Source organism: Rhinatrema bivittatum, chromosome 1, assembly GCF_901001135.1.
Source record: "Rhinatrema bivittatum chromosome 1, aRhiBiv1.1, whole genome shotgun sequence".
NCBI classification, from domain to species: domain Eukaryota; kingdom Metazoa; phylum Chordata; class Amphibia; order Gymnophiona; family Rhinatrematidae; genus Rhinatrema; species Rhinatrema bivittatum.
Window position 1 is genome coordinate 712,274,547 of NC_042615.1, and position 19,954 is coordinate 712,294,500.

Genomic DNA, 19,954 nt, shown 5'->3' on the forward strand with positions numbered 1-19,954 from the left:
TGCTCGCCTTTTCTGGCACTTTCCGAATTAGTGAGCTTATTGCCAAGGCAACACAAGGAGCAGAATCCTCAGGTTTGTTAGCCCAAACTGTTACATTGTGTAGTGACTCCATTATCATCTACATTCCCAGGTCGAAAATTGATCAGAGTGGTAGGGGAGCTTCAGAAGTCCTTAGAGCGGTTCCGGGCCTGCAGACCTGTCCGGTGGCTAATTCCGTTGCCTTTATGCAAATTCAACCAGCTGGTGGATCACTATTTTGGGTTCATTATGACTTGTGGCCTTTGACCAAGTACCAGCTCAACTGTCTTGCTCGTGCTCAGTTTGGACGGTCAGTCGGTTTGGGACTCATTCATTCTGAATTGGGGCTGCAAAGACTGTGGGTTCCTTGGGTTTGTCGGGTGGTATAATTCGGAGAATAGGGCGGTGGAAGTCTGATGCCTTCATGGCGTATGTGCATCCTGGGGCTTCATAATGTGTACTTCGTACTAAATGTTTTCTCTTTGCAGGTTCTGCATGCTGGGAGCAAATTACATGGATAGTGGGCCATCTGTACATTGTATATGCCTAGAAGCATGCTTGTAGGCGTCCTTATGAGGCGCAGCTGGACTTGGGGCAACATGGGGTAACTGTTCATTGGTTGGGGCATACAGGGATGCTATGGGACAAGTTGATTCCTTGCCTGCATTGTGGGTTTGTTTGTTTTGGCATCCACAAGTGGTAATCAAACATCTTGGGGGTAATGACTGGGGTAGCATGTCTGGCCGCAAATTCATCAGTATAGTCAGAAAGGAGTTGATGTCTATTTCGATTTTATCTGCTGCTGTAATTTGTTGGTCCGATATAATTCCAAGGCCTGCTGAGATGGATAAGAAAATATGGCACCACAGCCAAGCTAAGGCCAATCAGCAGATTGGTTCCTGCTTGGATTCAATGGGGGGTTATCATATTTGACATGAGTGGTCATGGGACCTGGTTCGGGGTTTGTTTCGAGTGGATGGGATTCACCTGTCCTTTATCGGTTTGATTTGTTTTTGAATATGTATCAGGAGGCCTAGGAAGTTATTTTTCGTTGGGATCCTGGCCACACCTTTGAGGGTCACAGGTAGTTTCTACCGGTGCCTGTGGCAGGTAGCCCGAGCTGATTGGGGATTCAGCCTGGTGATGAATGGTCAGCTGACTTGAAGGAGGTCATATCAGGATTTCCTTGAGAACAACTTTGTGCGGTTGTCTCACTTACAGCTCTTTGCTGGACAGTAGCGGGGGTCTACATGCACGGCTCCTTGCTGGGAGGCGACAGGGGATTAATAATTTATTTATTTCTCATACACCGCTCAACAGATACCAGATCTGGCCAGAGTGGTTTACAACAAAATACAAACAGTATATACCAATTTTAAAACAAATAAAACCAATTAAAATGCATAATACTCAAAATAAAACAAAATGTTTTAACCCCTAATATTTATGCTCCTCACAGAATATATCCAACCTTAGGCTAAGATGGAAAAAGCCACATCTTACCTTTTTTTCTAAAGTTAAGAACATAAGAACATGCCATACTGGGTCAGACCAAGGGTCCATCAAGCCCAGCATCCTGTCTCCAACAGGGGCCAATCCAGGCCATAAGAACCTGGCAAGAACCCAAAAACTAAGTCTATCCCATGCTACTGTTGCTAGTAATAGCAGTGGCTATTCTCTAAGTGAACTTAATTAATAGCAGGTAATGGACTTCTCCTCCAGGAACTTATCCAATACTTTTTTAAACCCAGCTACACTAACTACACTAACCACATCCCCTGGCAACAAATTCCAGAGTTTAATTGTGCACTGAGTGAAAAAGAACTTTCTCCGATTAGTTTTAAATGTGCTACATGCTAACTTCATGGAGTGCCCCCTAGTCCTTCTATTATCCGAAAGAGTAAATAACCAATTCACATTTACTCGTTCTAAACCTCTCATGATTTTAAACACCTCTATCATATCCCCTCTCAGCCATCTCTTCTCCAAGCTGAAAAGTCCTAACCTCTTTAGTCTTTCCTCAGAGGGGAGCTGGTTCCATCCCCTTTATCATTTTGGTCGCCCTTCTCTGTACCTTCTCCATCGCAACTATATCTTTTTTGAGATGCGATGACCAGAATTTTACACAGTATTCAAGGTGCTGTCTCACCATAGAGCAATACAGAGGCATTATAATATTTTCCATTTTATTCACCATTCCCTTTCTAATAATTCCAAACATTGTTTGCATTTTTGACTGCCGCAGCACACTGAACTGACGATTTCAATGTGTTATCCACTATGAGCCTAGATCTCTTTCTTGGGTGGTATCTCCTAATATGGAACCTAACATTCAGGCTGATACAGAACGAAACGCGGGAAAGCGGTGGCGCGCGCACAGGCCAGTGTCCTGTGTGTGAGATACAGTAAATAAAATTATGCTAATTAGGGCCTGCGGTAAAAGGAGATGCTAGGGACACTAGCGCGTCCCTACTGCCTCCTTTTTGACAGGAACGGCGGCTGTCAGCAGGTTTGACAGCCGACGCTCAATTTTGCCGGCGTCGGTTCTCGGACCCGCTGACAGCCACGGGTTCGGAAACCAAACGCCAGCAAAATCGAGCATCCGGTTTTCAACCCACGAGCTGATTTTACATTTTTTTTATTTTTAATTATTTTTTTTACTTTTGGGACCTCCTACTTAACATCGCCATGATATTAAGTCAGAGGATGTACAGAAAAGCAGCTTTTCTGTACATGTAGCGAGTGAGTTTTATTTTTCCAGCTTTTGTATTTTACAATGTGCCTGGTTTTAAAGGGAGTTTGTATTGCTTTTGCCAAGATGACACCAGAATCAGAATATCTTTTTTGTATGGCGAGTTGTATGGAAAACTTCCTAATTCTGCTCTGAACCCATTGTTGGAGGTCAGGGGCATCTGCAGTGCATATGTTTACATTTATCCCCATGACGGTCATGTATTCAGTGGCACATTATCTGTCAGGTGTGTCCCAACAGAAAAAAAAAGTTGAGAACCACTGGTCTACACAGTAATGGGACATGAAGGTGTGAACTTATGACCAAGTTGCAGCTTTGCAAATGTCTTGAATGGACACAGTCCTTAGGTGAGGCACTGAGAAAGCCATGGTATTTGATAGGCTTCGACAATGTCTGTGATCTGGAGGCCGGCGAGAGAATAGCAATATGTGATACACTCTGCTAGCCAGTTGGACAACTTGCATTTGGCAACAGCTACTCCCAGTCTGTTAGAATCATAGGAGACAAAAAGTTGAAAAGCCTAATGACATGGTTGAGTTCTTTTCATATAATAGGCCAAGCCCCTTTTACAATCCAGCAAATGGAGAGCTTTCTCTCCTTATGTGAATGAAGTCTTAGAAAGAACATGTGCAAAACAATGGCTTGATTCAAATGAAATACAGAAACAGCTTTTGGCAGAGATTTATGGTGAATGAGGAGCACCACTCTATTGTGGAAAAAAGTAAGAACATAAGAAATTGCCATACTAGGTCAAACCAAAGTCCATCAAGCCCAGCATCCTGTTTCCAACAGTGGCCAATCCAGGCTACAAGAACCTGGCAAGTACCCAAAAACTATATCTCATGCTACTGATGCTAGTAATAGCAGTGGCTATTCCTTAAGTCAGCTTGATTAATAGCAGTTAATGGACTTCTCCAAGAACTTATCCAAACCTTTTTTAAACCCAGCTACATTAATTGCACTAACCACATCCTCTGGCAACAAATTCCAAAGCTTAATTGTGCATTGAGTGAAAAATTTTCTCCAATTAGTTTTAAATGTTCCACTTGCTAACTTCATGGAGTGACCCCTAGTCCTTCTATTATCCGAAAGAGTAAATAACCGATTCACATTTACCCGTTCTAGACCTCTCAAGATTTTAAAGACCTCTATCATATCCCCCCCCCCCCCCCCCAGCCGTCAATTCTCCTAACTGTAGGTATAAACTAATACTTGTAGCTCACTGATTCTTCTGGCACTTAAGATGGCGACTAGAAATACCACTTTCCACAGTAAAACTGTAAGGAATTGGACTCCAACAGCTCGTGGTGGGGGCTTCATCAGTTGCACTAAGATGGCACCGAGATCTCACAGCACCACTGACTTTGCAATCAAAGGTCTTGTATGCTGCCTCTTCATGAAATTTGATATTAGAAGATGGATGGAAATCAGTTTCCCATCCACTTGAAGTGGCAATTGAATTTAAATTAATTCTTCTATCTCATTTTGTTTTCCTTCGCACAGGACTTCTCGTCTCATCTATCTTTGCAAAGGAACAATAGATGAGAAGTCCTGTGCAAAGGAAAACAATTGAGGTAACCAAACTTGCAGATGATACAAAATTGTTCAGAGTAGTTAAATCACAAGCAGATTGTGATAAATTGCAGGAAGACCTTGTAAGGCTGGAAAATTGGGCATCAAAATGGCAGATGAAATTTAATGTGGACAAGTGCAAGGTGATGCATATAGGGAAAAATAACCCATGCTATAGTTACACAATGTTAGGTTCCATATTAGGTGCTACTTCCCAAGAAAGAGATCAAGGCGTCAAAGTGGATAACACATTGAAATTGTCGGTTCAGTGTGCTGCGGAAGTCAAAAAAGCAAACAGAATGTTGGGAATTATTAGAAAGGGAATGGTGAATAAAACGGAAAATGTAATAATGCCTCTGTATTGCTCCATGGTGAGACCGCACCTTGAATACTGTGTACAATTCTGGTCGCCGCATCTCAAAAAAGATATAATTGCAATGGAGAAGGTACAGAGAAGGGCGACCAAAATGATAAAGGGAATGGAACAGCTCCCCTATGAGGAAAGACTAAAGAGGTTAGGACTTTTCAGCTTGGAGAAGAGACGGCTGAGGGGGGATATGATAGAGGTGTTTAAAATCATGAGAGGTCTAGAATGGGTAGATGTGAATCGGTTATTTACTCTTTCGCATAGTAGAAAGAGTAGGGGGCACTCCATGAAGTTAGCATGTGGCACATTTAAAACTAATCGGAGAAAGTTCTTCTTCACTCAACGCACAATTAAACTCTGGAATTTGTTGCCAGAAGATGTGGTCAGTGCAGTTAGTATAGCTGTGTTAAAAAAAGGATTGGATAAGTTCTTGGAGAACTCCATTACCTGCTATTAATTAAGTTGACTTAGAAAATAGCCACTGCTATTACTAGCAACGGTAACATGGAATAGACTTAGTTTTTGGGTACTTGCCAGGTTTTTATGGCCTGGATTGGCCACTGTTGGAAACAGGATGCTGGGCTTGATGGACCCTTGGTCTGACCCAGTATGGCATGTTCTTATGTTCTTAAAATGAGACAGAAGAATTAATTTAAATGACTGAGGCTCCTGAGGAAGCATTATATATGAAACATCGGCCGTTGTAGAGCCACAGTTATTAAAATTGAAGAGTCTCAGTTTTTAATGCATTGAAAAAAATTGATTAAAAAAAAAAAAAACAACTTTTGCCGCAAACGACTGAGCTATCCAAACGGCCTGTGACATAAAGGGCACATCATCAGGCTTGCTGATGCAGTTTGTTAATCACTCGCATGACATTTATATATTAGTATTTTTGGTGATTTCCTTTTCTACATAACTAGTTTGGTGTGGAAATTTCTTAGCTCTTTTCTTTTCGATGGATCAGTATAAAACCATTTTAGTCAGCTGACAACATAAGATTTCAGTTTAGTGAAAAGTGGTTATTCAGTAGCATGGAGATCCTCATTCACTTAGACAGCAAGAATTAGTTCACTGTGTGTACAACTGATGCGATGTCTTACTACAGTGTTTAATAATTACTTCTCCTCTCACCACCTTCCAGTCACACTCACACCTGTTTTAATAAAGTTGTACTCTCTCCCAACAGAAACCTATAGAAGGCTTCAAATGAAAACAGGACTTTGAAGCACTGTATGCAGGCTAGAGTTCAGAAACTTAAGAGCCAAGTCTCAGTTGAAACCCTCCACATACCTTTCCACTACTTGCACACAGCAAAAGCGCGCGAGAGACAGTAAAGGGAGCAATATCACTAAAGTGGAAAAGAAATAAACTTACTGTGGTGCTACCCGTCTCCAGTAGCGTTCAATTCCATTCTTAAAATACAGCACAGCAAGCCACCTGACATTTACATCCAGGGTATGATTTGTAAATATATTCTGCAAAAAGAATTGCACCAGTTAAACCCATGCTACATATTCTAGTTTCAAAGGAAAACAGAATGCAGCATAAAATGTTAGGAGATAGACAGATACCATATGAATTATATTGCATAATGGAACTAATAATTATATTGAACAGTTAATCTTACTGAACTTTCTCCTGGTTTACATATGCAAGAAAAATAAAGAGGCTGCAGACTAGAAAGACAAGCTTTTACTTCAATTTATAGCCCAAATACAGTAGGAAGCATCCTGCTGAGAAAAGTGACATGCATACTTTTGACAATACAAAATTATATACGTAAGTACAAACACCTCCACCACTCTACATAAACTTGTGTGAACAGGCAGTACACGCATAAGTTTACCCACATAAAAGCAGAAAGGCTCTTCCTACTGTATTTGGGCCGCATGAAAGAAGCAAGAGAATGACAAGTTAGCATTTTCAGAATTGCTGCCATTTTTATGCTTTGAAAATTTAAAAATAAACTGAAGAGACTTTAAATGTTTCCAGAGCTGAGGCATTTGCATGCCTTAAACCAGGACTGCTTTTTCTGGCTCATATATAGTTAATATATTTTTCCCCATTTTGAGTTATCAGGAAATTGTTCTTACCTAATGATTCTGGCTCTGTAAGTCTTCCTATAGTAGCACTAAGATCCCTAGACATGTCTGGCTTTCAAAATATGCAAATTGAATATTCATGACACTTTCACACATGTGGTGTATGAGTTGGGCGACTTTCCAGGTTTTTGTTTACACTGACAGCCAGATCTATCAGGGGTCCTCAAGGATCGGATCTGAGAACTATTCTCAAAATCTGGCCTTTCAGGCTTTTCTCCATATGCCAGCTAATAAAGTGCTACAGGCTATTGCATGAAAACAGATGACTTTTTAAAAACACAGTATTCATTGACTTTTTCCAATAAATACATTCATAGCTTTTTTTTTTCATTGCTTGTACATTTAACACATAATGATGTGTAGCACTGTTCATGACCTCTGCCTGAAGTATATCTAACTAGACAAGTATTCCTTCTAGTACCTATGCAGTCAAAGTTACAAGTCCTATCTAACTTTGACTGCATAGTACCTATGCAGTCAAAGTTACAAGTCCTATCTAAAAATAAGCAAAGCTAGGTAAGTTTTATACATAACTGCAATGGTAAACCAAAAAAACAAGAAAAAGCTACTCTGTGTCATGGGTTATAGGTGCCGCCGCCCCAATTCATGCATTTTGGGAAAAATTATTCAATCTATGTCTGGAATTTTGAGAACTCAGGTGTTAGCGCAGGCAATTTTGTGTGTTTTAGGGATGTTCCCTGATGATACTGATTATAACAGATTTGAGAATGTGTTTTTGACAAAGGGGATTTATCCTGGCCAAATGGATTTTTCCTGAAGCTCCTACATTTAATGTCTAGTCTTCAAAAATGTTAGACCTCTTGAATTTGGATTATAAAATTTGGTCTACGCAGCCAATCCGGAAAAAAATCTGCTTTTCACACAATATGGGGAGCACATATAAAGAAGTTACCCATCTCTCTACAAGGGAAATATGCTCTGACTACCTCTGATATACCTACTGCTATTACTGGCTGACATGTATTGCTTTTGTAGTTTTTCGTGTTTGACAATTTTATTTTAGCTTTGTGGTGAAGAAACGGGGTGTGAAAGGTCTCGAGGGGGGGGTGGGTTGCTGTTGTCTTCTTTGTTCAGTCATTGTTGATTGTGTTTCTATTGCATAAAATGAATAAAGATATTAGCAAAACAAAATAAACATTTTTAAGTATGCCTAAGGGAAAATCAAATCCAAATTGGCATATGAACCTCTATTCACAATGACCCCATTGCATATAATCTGCTATTCCAAGTCTAGCAGATAACAGTAACTTTATATAATCCCCTTTTGGAGTACAAAAAATGAGAGTGGTTCTGATGCATCATGGAGCTAAGCACCAGTCTCTGTGGATTCAAACAATTAACTGTGGTTGAGCAGATGATGCAGCAGATCTGACACAGAGGAAAGGGCTGTTATTTCTCAAGCAAAATCGGCGCATCAACACCCCAATACTTTTATCCCTTCTGTGACCCCTCTGATTGTACCCCAACTTCTTCCAAGAACTGATAGATGCCTCTCTCAAACCCATACGCCTTGCTATTAAGGTGGGTCTCACTCCTAAATTATAATCAAGCCACAAAATATTTATTTTCATAATCTGAGGTGTTCAGCAATCAGACATAAATAACATTTCACCGATTACACGAGGAGATACAGGTTCTTACAGCATTGAGTTGGTGGCAACAACAAAAACACTCTAAAGAACTCTTTTTACCAATAGCATTGCTGTTCATTCCTTCCTTCCAACTTTTACCTGGACAACGAATGGATTCCCACCATCTTGGTAAATCCATAATTCCTCCCAGGTGGCTCGATGGCACTGCCCAGGAGTCTAGCAAGCAACTTCTGGAGCCATGGCCTTGCTGAACACTGACTGAAGGGAAGGAGAGAGCGACTCCCCCACGCTGGCTTCACGCCAGCTTCCAGCCCAAACCACAAGCACCACCTTATATTAACCCCAAGTAAGCTTCCCTTTGTGGTTCTCCTTTAAAAATTCCCTTAAAGAGGTATAACAAAATCCTCTTAATATTATTGCCATAATCCCAAAAGTAGAGGTTAAGTAAAATTCCTTAACATTTATCCCAAGGTAAATTTTCTACTGACCAGGAGAGGATTTAGGGCCCCTGCCTTGTTTAAAATCAGTATTCATGAATCCTTAAGTCTTTTTACATTAGCAGTGTAGCCAAAAAGCAAGAATTTAGAATTAATTTCTTGCTAATTGAGCATTAGTCATTTCTCAAAGTTAACATCTCTTCTCAATACTTTAATTTTAGGACAATCCCACTACATGTGGGAAACAAATTTCACTTTCTCATAATCTCTAGCATGTAGGTGTCTGAGCTCTATTTAAAAGCTGAATCTTTAGTGGCTTTAAGTGGTTTCTGTACAAAATTTTGTATAGAAATCTTTTACAGATGCTGGTAAACAAGCATAATATAATATAATTTATGCATTGTTCTCCTCGCCTGTGAACCCAGGGGTTCCTGAAACAAATGATTCCAGGCATCAACATGTATTGGCTCGGCAACAGCACATTTATCTAGTAATATTTTATACACTCTTAACACAACACCTCCTTTTTATGAGGGGATTTTTGTTTTATTTTTTTTTTAAGAATTTGCTGTTATCTCTACTTGTCTGAAATGATTGGAGTTGAAAATACTAACGGAGAGGTATTCTGCCATTAATTGTATTTTCCATTTGTTACATGGAAAGAAATAGGTTATAAGACAAAAAGCAAATCTACCTAACCTATTCCTCTCTCTTGTAAACTTGGGAGCAGCAAACCATGCTCAGTTTTACTATAGGCCAAGGCAAGGCCTCCAGTTCTCATCTTTCTCCTTTCCATTTCCATAGCACAAATATGGGTTTCATAAAAGGGATGTCCCCGTTACAGAAGCATTTCCCTCTCCTAATTTGGGATTCTTCAGTTAAAATGTCAAAGTTAAGAACTATTTATTAATGGAGAAATTACTTACCTGATAATTTCATTTTCCTTAGTGTAGACAGATGGACTCAGGACCAATGGGTATAGTGTGCTCCTGATAGCAGTTGGAGATGGAGTCAGATTTCAATCTGACGTCAGCACCAGTACATATACCAGTGCAGGAAGCTCTGCTCTTCAGTATTCTCCTCGAAAAGCAATTGTGGATATATGCGTCTCTGGATAATTTGATTAACTTGGTTAACTTTGTTTAACTTGAATAACTTGATAAACGTGATCAACTTGAACTGGTTGACGTGGACAATAGCTGGAGACCACCAGTGCCCTCAACCGAGAAACGCCGACACCCGGTATCTATGTGTGTCCTAGCTGAAGGGAAGCGATGCTTACCTGTGCTTGTTTTGCTCTCAGGAATTGTCACTCGAGGTTTTCGTGTATTGCGGCAGCCATGGGCGGGAAACCAAGTCCATCTGACTACACTAAGGAAAACGAAATTATCAGGTAAGTAATTTCTCCATTTCCTAGCATGTAGCAGATGGACTCAGGACCAATGGGATGTACAAAAGCTACTCCGGAACCGGATGCCCGTGGCCCACTTAGTACTGCCCTTGCGAATGCTGTGTCCTCCCGAGCTTGAACATCCAGGCAGTAGAACCTGGAGAAGGTGTGAATGGAGGACCATGTCCCCGCCCGACAGATCTTGGTGGGTGACAGCATCTTGGTTTCGCCCAGGACACTGCCTGAGCTCTAGTGGAATGGGCCTTGACTTGTAGGGGGTGGAGGCTTGCCTGCCTCTACTTAGGCCGCCTTGATTACTTCTTTGATCCAGCGGGCAATGGTTGCCCGCGAGGCCGCTTCCCCTTGTTTCTTCCTGCTGTGGATGACGAATAGGAGGTCCATTTTTCGTACAGATTCAGACCTTTCCAGGTATCGGACTAGGAGTCTGCCGACGTTAAGGTGGCGAAGACAGCGAGATTCTTCTGAGCCCTTATGCTCGTCTGGAGATGGTTTGGTTTAGATGACAGTGAGAAACCACCTTTGAAAGGAAGAAGGGGACAGTGCGTAGCTGTATGGATCCCGGTGTGAATCTGAGAAAAGGTTCCCAACAGGATAGTGCTTGAAGTTTGGAGATGCGACGAGCCGAACATATGGCCACTAGAAATGCAGTCTTCAAGGTTAGGAGTCGTAGGGACAGACCGTGGATAGGTCTGAAGGAGGCTCCCACTAGGATGTCTAGTACTAGATTGAGGTTCCATAGGGGTACCGGCCACTTTAGGGGTGGTCGGATCTACTTGACCCCTCTCAGGAAGCAGGAGACATCCGGATGAGATGCTAGGCTAATGCCTTCCACTTTGGTTTCGAAGCAGGCCAACACGGCACCCTGAACCTTGATGGAGTTGAGGGACAACCCCTTCTGTAAGCTGTCCTGCAGGAATTCAAGGATTGTGGGAAATTTGGCTGTCTGCGGGAGGATGTCGTGGTCTTCGCACCAGGCTTCGAATTTTCTCCATATTAGCGATGTGGTTAGCGATGTGGTGAACTTGCGTGCTCGGAGCAAGGTGTCAATCACCACTCTCGAGTATCAGCTCTTCTTCAGGCGTGTCCTCTTAATGGCCAGACCGTAAGAGAGAATAGAGTTGGGTCTTCGTGGAGGATCAGGCCTTGCTGGAGCAGATCCCTTTGTGGAGGTAGGGGGAAGAGGGCTTCCCGTCAAGAGTCTTCACATATCTGCGTACCACAGCCTTCTTGGCCAGTCCAAGGCCACTAGAAGTACTAGCCCCCTGTGGTGTTCTATCTTGCGGATAATCCCGCCCAGTAGTGGCCACGGGGAGAAGGCATATAGCAGGTCTCCCTGTGGCCAGGTCTGGATGACAGCATCGATCCCTTGGGATTGTGGTTCTTCTCTGCGACTGAAGAAGTTGGAGACTCGGGCGTTGGACCGGGTTGCCAGGAGATCCATGGCTGGGGTTCCCCAGTGGCTTACTATCAACTGGAAGGCTGTGGTCGACAGCATCCATTCCCCTGGGTCTAGACTTTCTCTGCTGAGGTAGTCTGCAGTGACTTTGTCTTTTCCAGCGATGTGGGCGGCTGAGATCCCTTGTAGGTTTGCTTCTGCCCACGGCATTAGGGGATCTATTTCCGGAGACACCTGTTGGCTTCTGGTTCCTCCTGGCGGTTGATATAGGCAACTGGTGTGGCGTTGTCCAACATGACCCTGACAGATTTGCCCTGGAGTCTGTGACTGAACCGTAGGCAGGCTAGTCTGACCGCCCGGGCTTCCAGTCGGTTGATGTTCCACCCCGACTCTTCCTTGTCCCATTGCCCCTGGGCCGTCAGTTCCTAGCAGTGGGCTCCCCACCCTCGTAGGCTTGCATCTGTGGTGAGCAAAGTCCAGGTCGGTGGGGAAAGCCTTACTCCCTTGCTTATAGCCACCATTGGAGCTGGTTCCACACTTCCTCCGGGAGCTGGAGGCGAATGGAGTAGTCCTGGGATATCGGGTTCCATCGTGACAGTAGGGAGCGCTGTAGCAGTCGTGTGTGAGCTCTTGCCCATGGAACCACTTCCAGGGTTGATGTCATGAGGCCGAGTACTTAGAAGTAGTCCCATACATTGGGGCGGAGACTTCCTAGCAGGTTTCGCAATTGGTTCATCAGTTTTCTTCTCCTTGAAGGAGGAAGAACGACCTTGTCTTGTTTGGCATCTAACTGGACTCCCAGGTATTCTAGAGATTGGGAGGGTTGCGGACAGCTCGTTTGTGTTGACGACCCACCCGAGGTTCTCCAGTAGAGTCTTGACTCTGGTGGTCGCCTAATGACTTTCCTCTGGAGATTTTGCCATGATCAGCCAATCGTCCAGATATGGATGTATGAGGATTCCTTCTTTCCTCAGTGTCCCCGCCAGTACAACCATGATTTTGCTGAACGTCCGGGGGGGGGGGCGCGCTGTGGCTAGCCCGAAGAGTAGTGCCTGGAACTGGTAGAAGTGGTCCAGGATCGTAAAGCGTAGAGGCAGACTTGAGGTCCAGAATGGGCTGAAACGTTCCCTCTTTCTTGGGGACGATAAAATAGATGGAATAGTGCCCAGTATTTTGTTGTTGCGTGGGCACCGGCGTTATGGCCTTTAGGGCAAGAAATTTGGCCAGTGTGGTTTCCATTGCCATCCTCTTGGAGGGTGCGTGGCAAGGAGAGTTCACAAACTTGCCCGGAGGGATGCTGTGAAAGTCCAGATAGTATCCCTCTCGAATGATGGTTAGGACCCACTTCTCCGCTGTTATCTCGACCCATCTTTGGTAGAATAGGGCAAGCCTGGCCCCTATGGCTTCTTCCTGAGGAAGGGTTGGCTGATTCTCATTGTGGGATGCAGCTGGGGCCTGGGCCAGAGCCGGCTCCCCTCTTGTTGTGTTTGTTCCAAAAGGACTGGCCCCTGCCTGTGGGGCGAGGTGCCTGATATGTACTCTGGTAGGGTCTAAAACGCTGTGATCCTCTGCCCTTAGGTGATCGGGGAGAGGGACGTTGGCTTCTTTTGTTCTTGTCCTCCGGTAGGCGAGGTACTGGAGATTCACCCCATTTGTCGGCTAACTTCTCCAGCTTGCTTCCGAACAAGAGGGCTCCTTTAAAGGGCATTCTCGTGAGTTTCGTCTTCGAAGTTGCATCGGTTGATCAGCTTCAGAGCCAGAGTTGCTTTCTGGCTGCCAGTATGGATGAGACACTGAGATGCGCACCAGGTCGGAGGTCGTGTCTGTGAGGAAGGATATTGCTGGTTCTAGTGGTTTGACGGGCGTGGTAGCGTTCCTGGTCATTGATAAGCAGGCGTGTGTCACCACGGCATAGCAGGCCGCAATCTGCAGAGACATGGCAGATACGTCGAATGACTGTTTAAGGATGGATTCCTGACGTCTGTCCTGGGCATCCTTGAGTGTCGCCCCTCCCTCGACTGGAATGGTACTGTGCTTTGTGACCGCGCAGACCATGGTGTCCACTTTGGGGAACACCAGGAGATCTTTAGCTGAGGGTTCCAGTGGATATAGGGCTTTCTAGGGCCCACCCTTCTTTGAAACTGGCCTCCGGTGCATCCCATTCCAAGTCGATCAGCTGTTGTATGGCTTGCAGCAAAGGGAAATGGTGACAATTTGTGATCACAAGAGCAGAAGGCAACGGTCAAAACCTCAGGCTAGCATGTCGATTACAGGGGCAACTGTAAACACAGCCTAAGATATGAAGATTGCCCTGAGCAGCAAGATTTTAACAGAACAAAGGATTATCTAAAGAGTGATGGTAAATGGGCCCCAACTTGGAGAACTGGTCAGGGTAGTTTAGGGATACTGTATCATGCTATTGACATGACAGTTCCAAAAGGAGTATTATCAACAGATATCTGGAACAGCTATGGGGGCAACCATAGCCCCGAGCATAGCAAACATGCACATGATGGATTTTGAGAAACAGTGGATGGACAATTCGCCATTCCAAGAAAAAATCATATTCTACAAGAGATGTATAGATGACATCTTCATAATTTGGGGAGGATCGGAGAAGAAATTAGCTATGTTTGGGAAGTGGATCAACATGTGTGGTAACATTAAATTCACCTTAAATAGTGACTTTTGTGAACTTCCCTTTTTAGATTTGTGCTTAAAACAGATACAGGGGAAATAAAAACAACTGTTTTCAAAAAAACCAACAGATAAAAATACTTTCCTTCATTATTCAAGTGCCCACCCATTACTGCTTAAAAACAGTCTTCCTGTCTCACAGTTTTTCAGATATAGAAGTAACTGTTCAGATACAGCCAATTTTAAAAAGAGATCGGAAGAATTACAAGAACAGTTTAAAAAGAGAGGATATCCGAAAAAATGCATTAAAGCGGGTTATAAGCGAGCACTTTATAATGATAGGGATTCGCTGTTATTTAAAAGAGAACAATCTTGCTCTAAAAGCAGTGAAATAGCGACTTGGTACATTAGACAATATAAGTGTGAAAGGCCACTATAGATGTGGACATTGCAGCATTTGTGATCAGACTTTACAAATAAGAGTTCACATGTTTAAAAACATGTACAAAATATATATTGAAGAACTATACAACTTGTGCCTCAGTATTTGTAGTCTATGCAATACAATGTCCATGTCCATGAATTTATGTTGGTCAAACATCGAGATCATTTAGACAACGGATCTGTGAACATAGAAGCTGCCTTAAACAGAAACGAGAAAATGCACCTTTAGTAACACTGCACAGAATTTAAACATTCTTTTTCAGAATTAAAATGGTTCGTAATAGATGTCATACATAAGAGCAAAAGAGGCGGAGATCGGATGAAATCCTTGTATCATCGGGAACAACAGTGGATATTCAAGCTGAAAAGCGAAGAACCAGTTGGCATGAATAGCAAAATAGAGTGGAACACCTTATTGTGAGGGAAGACAGTTTTTGGAGAACAAATTGTAGAACTTAATTCACAAACAGGTGAATGTGAATACGCACAAATGTCATGACGTGCTGAGCTATGAATGGTTAAAACAGGTTTAAATAGCACTCCTTTGCCTTAGTGAATTAGCCTGCTGGAATCTTTGCAAGAGAGGCTTAGAATGTGAAAGAGTAAGTACATATGGAAGTTTTTCTTATTAAAATGTGGAAAATTTTGGAATATCTAATTAAAAATAATGTTGTTTCAGAATCATACTATCTTGAAAAAGAGACATACTGCCCTGGCGCAGCATTGGCGAAACATTGTCAATGTCGGCATCTCACCGGTAGCTGTTACCAGCACCAACTCATTAGTCTCTTTCAAACTGAAAATAAGCTGTGATAGAGAGACAAAATTCTCATGAAAATTTTTGTACAAGGTAAGTGAAACATTTATTTTCCTTACGAGCAAATATGCTGTTATAAACAGAAACGAAAAGGAGAGTTACACATCAGTATGCTGAATCTGGTTTATTTACAAAATTGTTCTTTCAAATTAAAACAAAAGAAACCATAACCAGAGAAGAATTTTTTTAAGAAATAATTTGAATAAAAATTGAGAGGTTTTTTAGACCTATGATTGCACTAACTGGTACAAAAATCTGATGAAAATATTCAGTAGAAAACCAGTGCTGAGGTCTTTTCCTCTCAAGAAAACTATTAAAAAAAAATTATAAAAAAAAATCTAAAAAGAGATATATTGTTTGTAACAGCAATAACATTTGTTATACCAGCTATTTTTTGTTTGATTGTTATAAGACACTGGGGTTTTCCTTCATTAATTGTTGCATAAAAATATTTAAACATAAGGAAAAAGAGCAAATACGATAAAATGGGGTGCAAGACTTTTTTTTTTAAGATATATTAATGATAGAAAAAAGTGCAAAAGTGGTACTGTGAGGCTCAGAGGTGAAAGGGAGGAATATGCAGAAGATAAGGAAAAAGTGGAATTGCTTAACAAATACTTCTGTTTGGTATTCACTGTGGAAAGGCCAGGAGCAGGACCACATAAAACGAACACAAACAAGATTGGAAGTGAGGAAAACAATTGGTTTTCAGAAAACTGTGATCCTGAGGAGCTAACTAAACAAAGTAGATAAGGTGATGGGGTCGGCTGGGACACATCCAAAGTCCTGGCAGCTCTGCTAAGAGACCTTTTCAATGCTTCTTAATAATCAGGAGCAGATCCAGGGAACTGGAGATGGGTGGATGTGGTTCTTATTCATAAAAGCAGAAGTACAGAGGAAGCTAGGAAGCACAGACCAGTTAGTCAGACCTCTGTGGTGAGAAAATTAAATGAAAATTAATGGAATTGCTGCTAAAACAGAGAATAGTGCGGTTCCTCAAATTCAATGGCTTGCTAGATTCAAGGCAGCATGGTTTTTCTAGAAGTAGGTCTTGCCAGATGAATCTGATCAATTTCTTTGATTGGGTTACCAGAGAGCACGACCAAGGGAGAGCATTAGATGTAGTGTACTTGGATTTAAGAAAGGCCTTTGACATGGTTCTGTATAAGCCTAGAACGGGTACATGTGAATCGATTATTTACTCTTTCAGATAATACCATAACTAGAAGGCACTCCATGAAATTAGCAAGGAGAACATTTAAAACAAATCTGAGAAAATTCTTTCACTTAACACACAATTAAGTTCTGGCATTCTTTGCCAGAGATGTGGTTACTGCAGTTAGCATAGCAGAGAGGGTTTGAAAAAAGTTCCTGGAGGAGATGTCTATAAACTATTAACCAAGTAGATCTAGGGAATAGCCACTACTTAACACTGTATGATAGCAACATGGGATCTATTTAGGATCATGCCAGTGTTGTATCAATGGACCCATGGGCTCGGGTGAGATTGGCTCTACCTGCAGGTCCTTACCGCCAGCAGGCGGACCTAGACGAAGCAAAAACTGCTCTGGATCTTCACCTTTACCAGCCCACGTTCCCCTTGGGTTGAAACTTTGGGTTCCAGGACTGGCAGAACTTAGGAGAAAGTCTCTGCTGAAGATGAGGGACTTGGTCCAAGGGCAAGTTATAGTCAGGGTCAGGCAGCGGTCAGGCGAAACAAGAGTCCAGGAAAGGGTCAGAGGCAGGCAGTGATCAGGCATAGCTAAAGTCCATGCAGGGGTCAAAACCAGGTATCCGTCCAAAGGAGAAGAAGAGAGATGGACAGGACTGAGTTAGGCTGGGCAAGGAAGGCAGGAACAAGCAAGGCAAAGGCAGGAACAAGCTGGGCAGATGAAACCAGGAAGCAATGTGAACTATGGGACGTAGATGGGCCTGTTGCTGAGGCGGGGTACATCGGAAAAGCTGTCCTATATAGGGCAAAAATGGTGATATCATCAGGGGCCGTGCAGGCTTTCCTGCCGCAGTCTCTTTAAGAGGGCCGGTGGGCTCACGCACGCCTAAGGAGGTCTATGGAGAACAGGATCTCTGTTCTCCATAGACCTCCTTGCAGAGTGCCGTGCTGCAGCATGGCACTCTGCAATCTCACGCCAGAAGAAGAGTCAGCTGTGTCCAGCTGGCCTTGGAGGTAAGAGTGACAGCTTGCGGGGGCAGCCCACAATCCGAATGCAACAGCCAGGTACTTGTGATCTGGGTTGGAGAGTTAGACAGTGAGAGCTGTAAGTTTCATTCAAATCTGCCTTGTTCTTAAATCTTTCCTCTCTCTACCTCAGTGCTCTCTGTGGCAGCATTTCTTTCACAAGGGTGATTTTTGGTAGTCTCTTGAAATTCAATGGTTCTCGCTCCTTTTACTTCTGCATTATCCCTACCTACAGGCGCTTCTGCATCTTTATCCGCAGGCTGATTTTGGGAGTCTATTTCCATCTGATTTTGGCAACACAAAATTGGTCATTTTCTTCTCTACATATTCAGCTCCATCGTTTCTCTACAACAATCATCTAAGATCAGCACTATATAGCTGCATCATCCACCATCTTGAAAATAAATTGCCCCCCCCCCCCCCACCACCACCAGAGTTGCCAGGGGGGACCCATGTAATACATTTTAATTCTGAAATGTTATCCATTCATAGTTTCTGAAGTGGTATTACAAAATATTCCTTCTCCCATTTTCTAATAGTTATGCAGGGAATAAAATTGCTGCTATAATTTTTAATTTCTATTTCTACACTGCTTTTCAGTTTATTGCAAGGAAATTCACAGTGTTTTTTCCCAGGCAGTCCCTTCCCCAAAGACCTTACAATCTAACTGGGTACCTGAGGCAACAGAAGATAAAGTGACTTGCCCAAGGTCACAAGGGGTATCAGTGGGGGAAGTGAAATTTGAACCCTAGTTTCCCTGATTTGCAGCCAGTTTGTCTAATCATTATGTCATTCCTTTCCCTTCCTCTCCTTACTGGCTCAGTCCATTATAATAATTTATTTTAGGCATGGTTTCCAGACACCTTCCAGTTTTCATAGTAACATATACAGTAACACAGTAATAAAGGCAGAAAAAGACCAAATGGTCCATCCAATCTGCCCAGCAATCTTCCCCAGGTAGCAACTACTACTCTGTGCAGGCTACCCCCATGTTTTTCTTAGGATAGTAACTGTTATGATAGCCCATAAAAATGTCAGCTAGCAGCAATTTTTACTGGGTGATATGCTGTCTTGAAAATTCAGACAGTGCTGCTTAATGTGCTTTGCTTATGGACTTGGCCGTAGAAGCAGTCCAGAGCTTTTTCCCTTATGCCTGCATATCAGTGCCCCAGACTAGAAGTCGGGGCCCTCTTGGTTGTTGCTGAATCCAATTCCCCTGCTGAACTGAGGAGCAATGTTGCAGTTGCATTAAAAGCATCAAGGCTTATTGGTTAAGGGCAGTAATCTCTGGTTCTTCTGCTAAAAGTAGTAACTGCTGCACCAGCAACTTACCCCCCCCTGCACACTTTCTTCGTTTCCTTTAGTACTAGGCCATAGAAGCAAGTCCTATGCTTTTTCCCTTGTTTGCATATCAGTATCCCAGGCCGAGTTGGGGCCCTTGGATGTTTTCTGAATCTAATTCCCTTTTTCCCCGTGCCATAGAAGCGGGGAGCAATGCTGCAGCTGCATTAAAAGCATCAAGAACAGTTTGGTATTGCCTGCCTGCTGTATAATAAAATGTTGTTCTTTCAGGATAGAGAGTAACTGGTCCGTCCCCTTCTCAGAGTTTCAGTTTAGTGATTCTGAGCATCCTATTTCAAACATACAGAGCTCCAATTGCATCAGAACACAGTTCAACAATACAGATTTCACAAATTTAGTAATACTGCTGTATTCTAATAATACAGAAAATAAAACTCAAGTTTTCTCTGTCCTCTGCCTTTTTTTCAGAAAAATCAATTTTCTTAGCTATTTCACTTCATTCTGATAGAAAAAGACTATATTATCTTCTATAGTACTCAATACAAGCCTCTCCTTCCACTCCTCTCTTTCCTAAAATGATCCTAATTTGTTCTCAATATTCCTATTTGCTGCACTGGCTCTTTTTGATCTTCTTCTGTCAATAAGCAGGCAATATAAATTTCTTCTGCCTCCTCTGATCCTATGAGGATTATTGGAGCAAGAGTGGGTAATTCTGGTAACGAACCAACATTCTTTTTTTCCAACATAAAAAGTTATTTGACAGTTCTGTTTGGTTTGTATTTAACTGGCTCTCATATACTTTCTTCATCATCATATTTATTTCAGAGATTTATGGCATCTATTCACAGCCTAGGCGGCATCCAACTGGTAAATTAAGAAAAAAAAA

The 19,954-nt window shown here is 42.6% G+C and overlaps 1 protein-coding gene across 1 annotated transcript in view; it reads right to left on the reverse strand.

Annotated features, from left to right (window-relative positions):
* The window catches only part of IPO11 (importin 11), a 1,257,051-nt gene that overhangs the window by 1,213,716 nt on the left and 23,381 nt on the right, over positions 1 to 19,954 (reverse strand). The window contains exon 3 of the mRNA XM_029576426.1: positions 6,087 to 6,187. Within this exon, the coding sequence (XP_029432286.1) occupies positions 6,087 to 6,187 (101 nt within the window). The remainder of the gene's footprint in view (positions 1 to 6,086; positions 6,188 to 19,954) is intronic.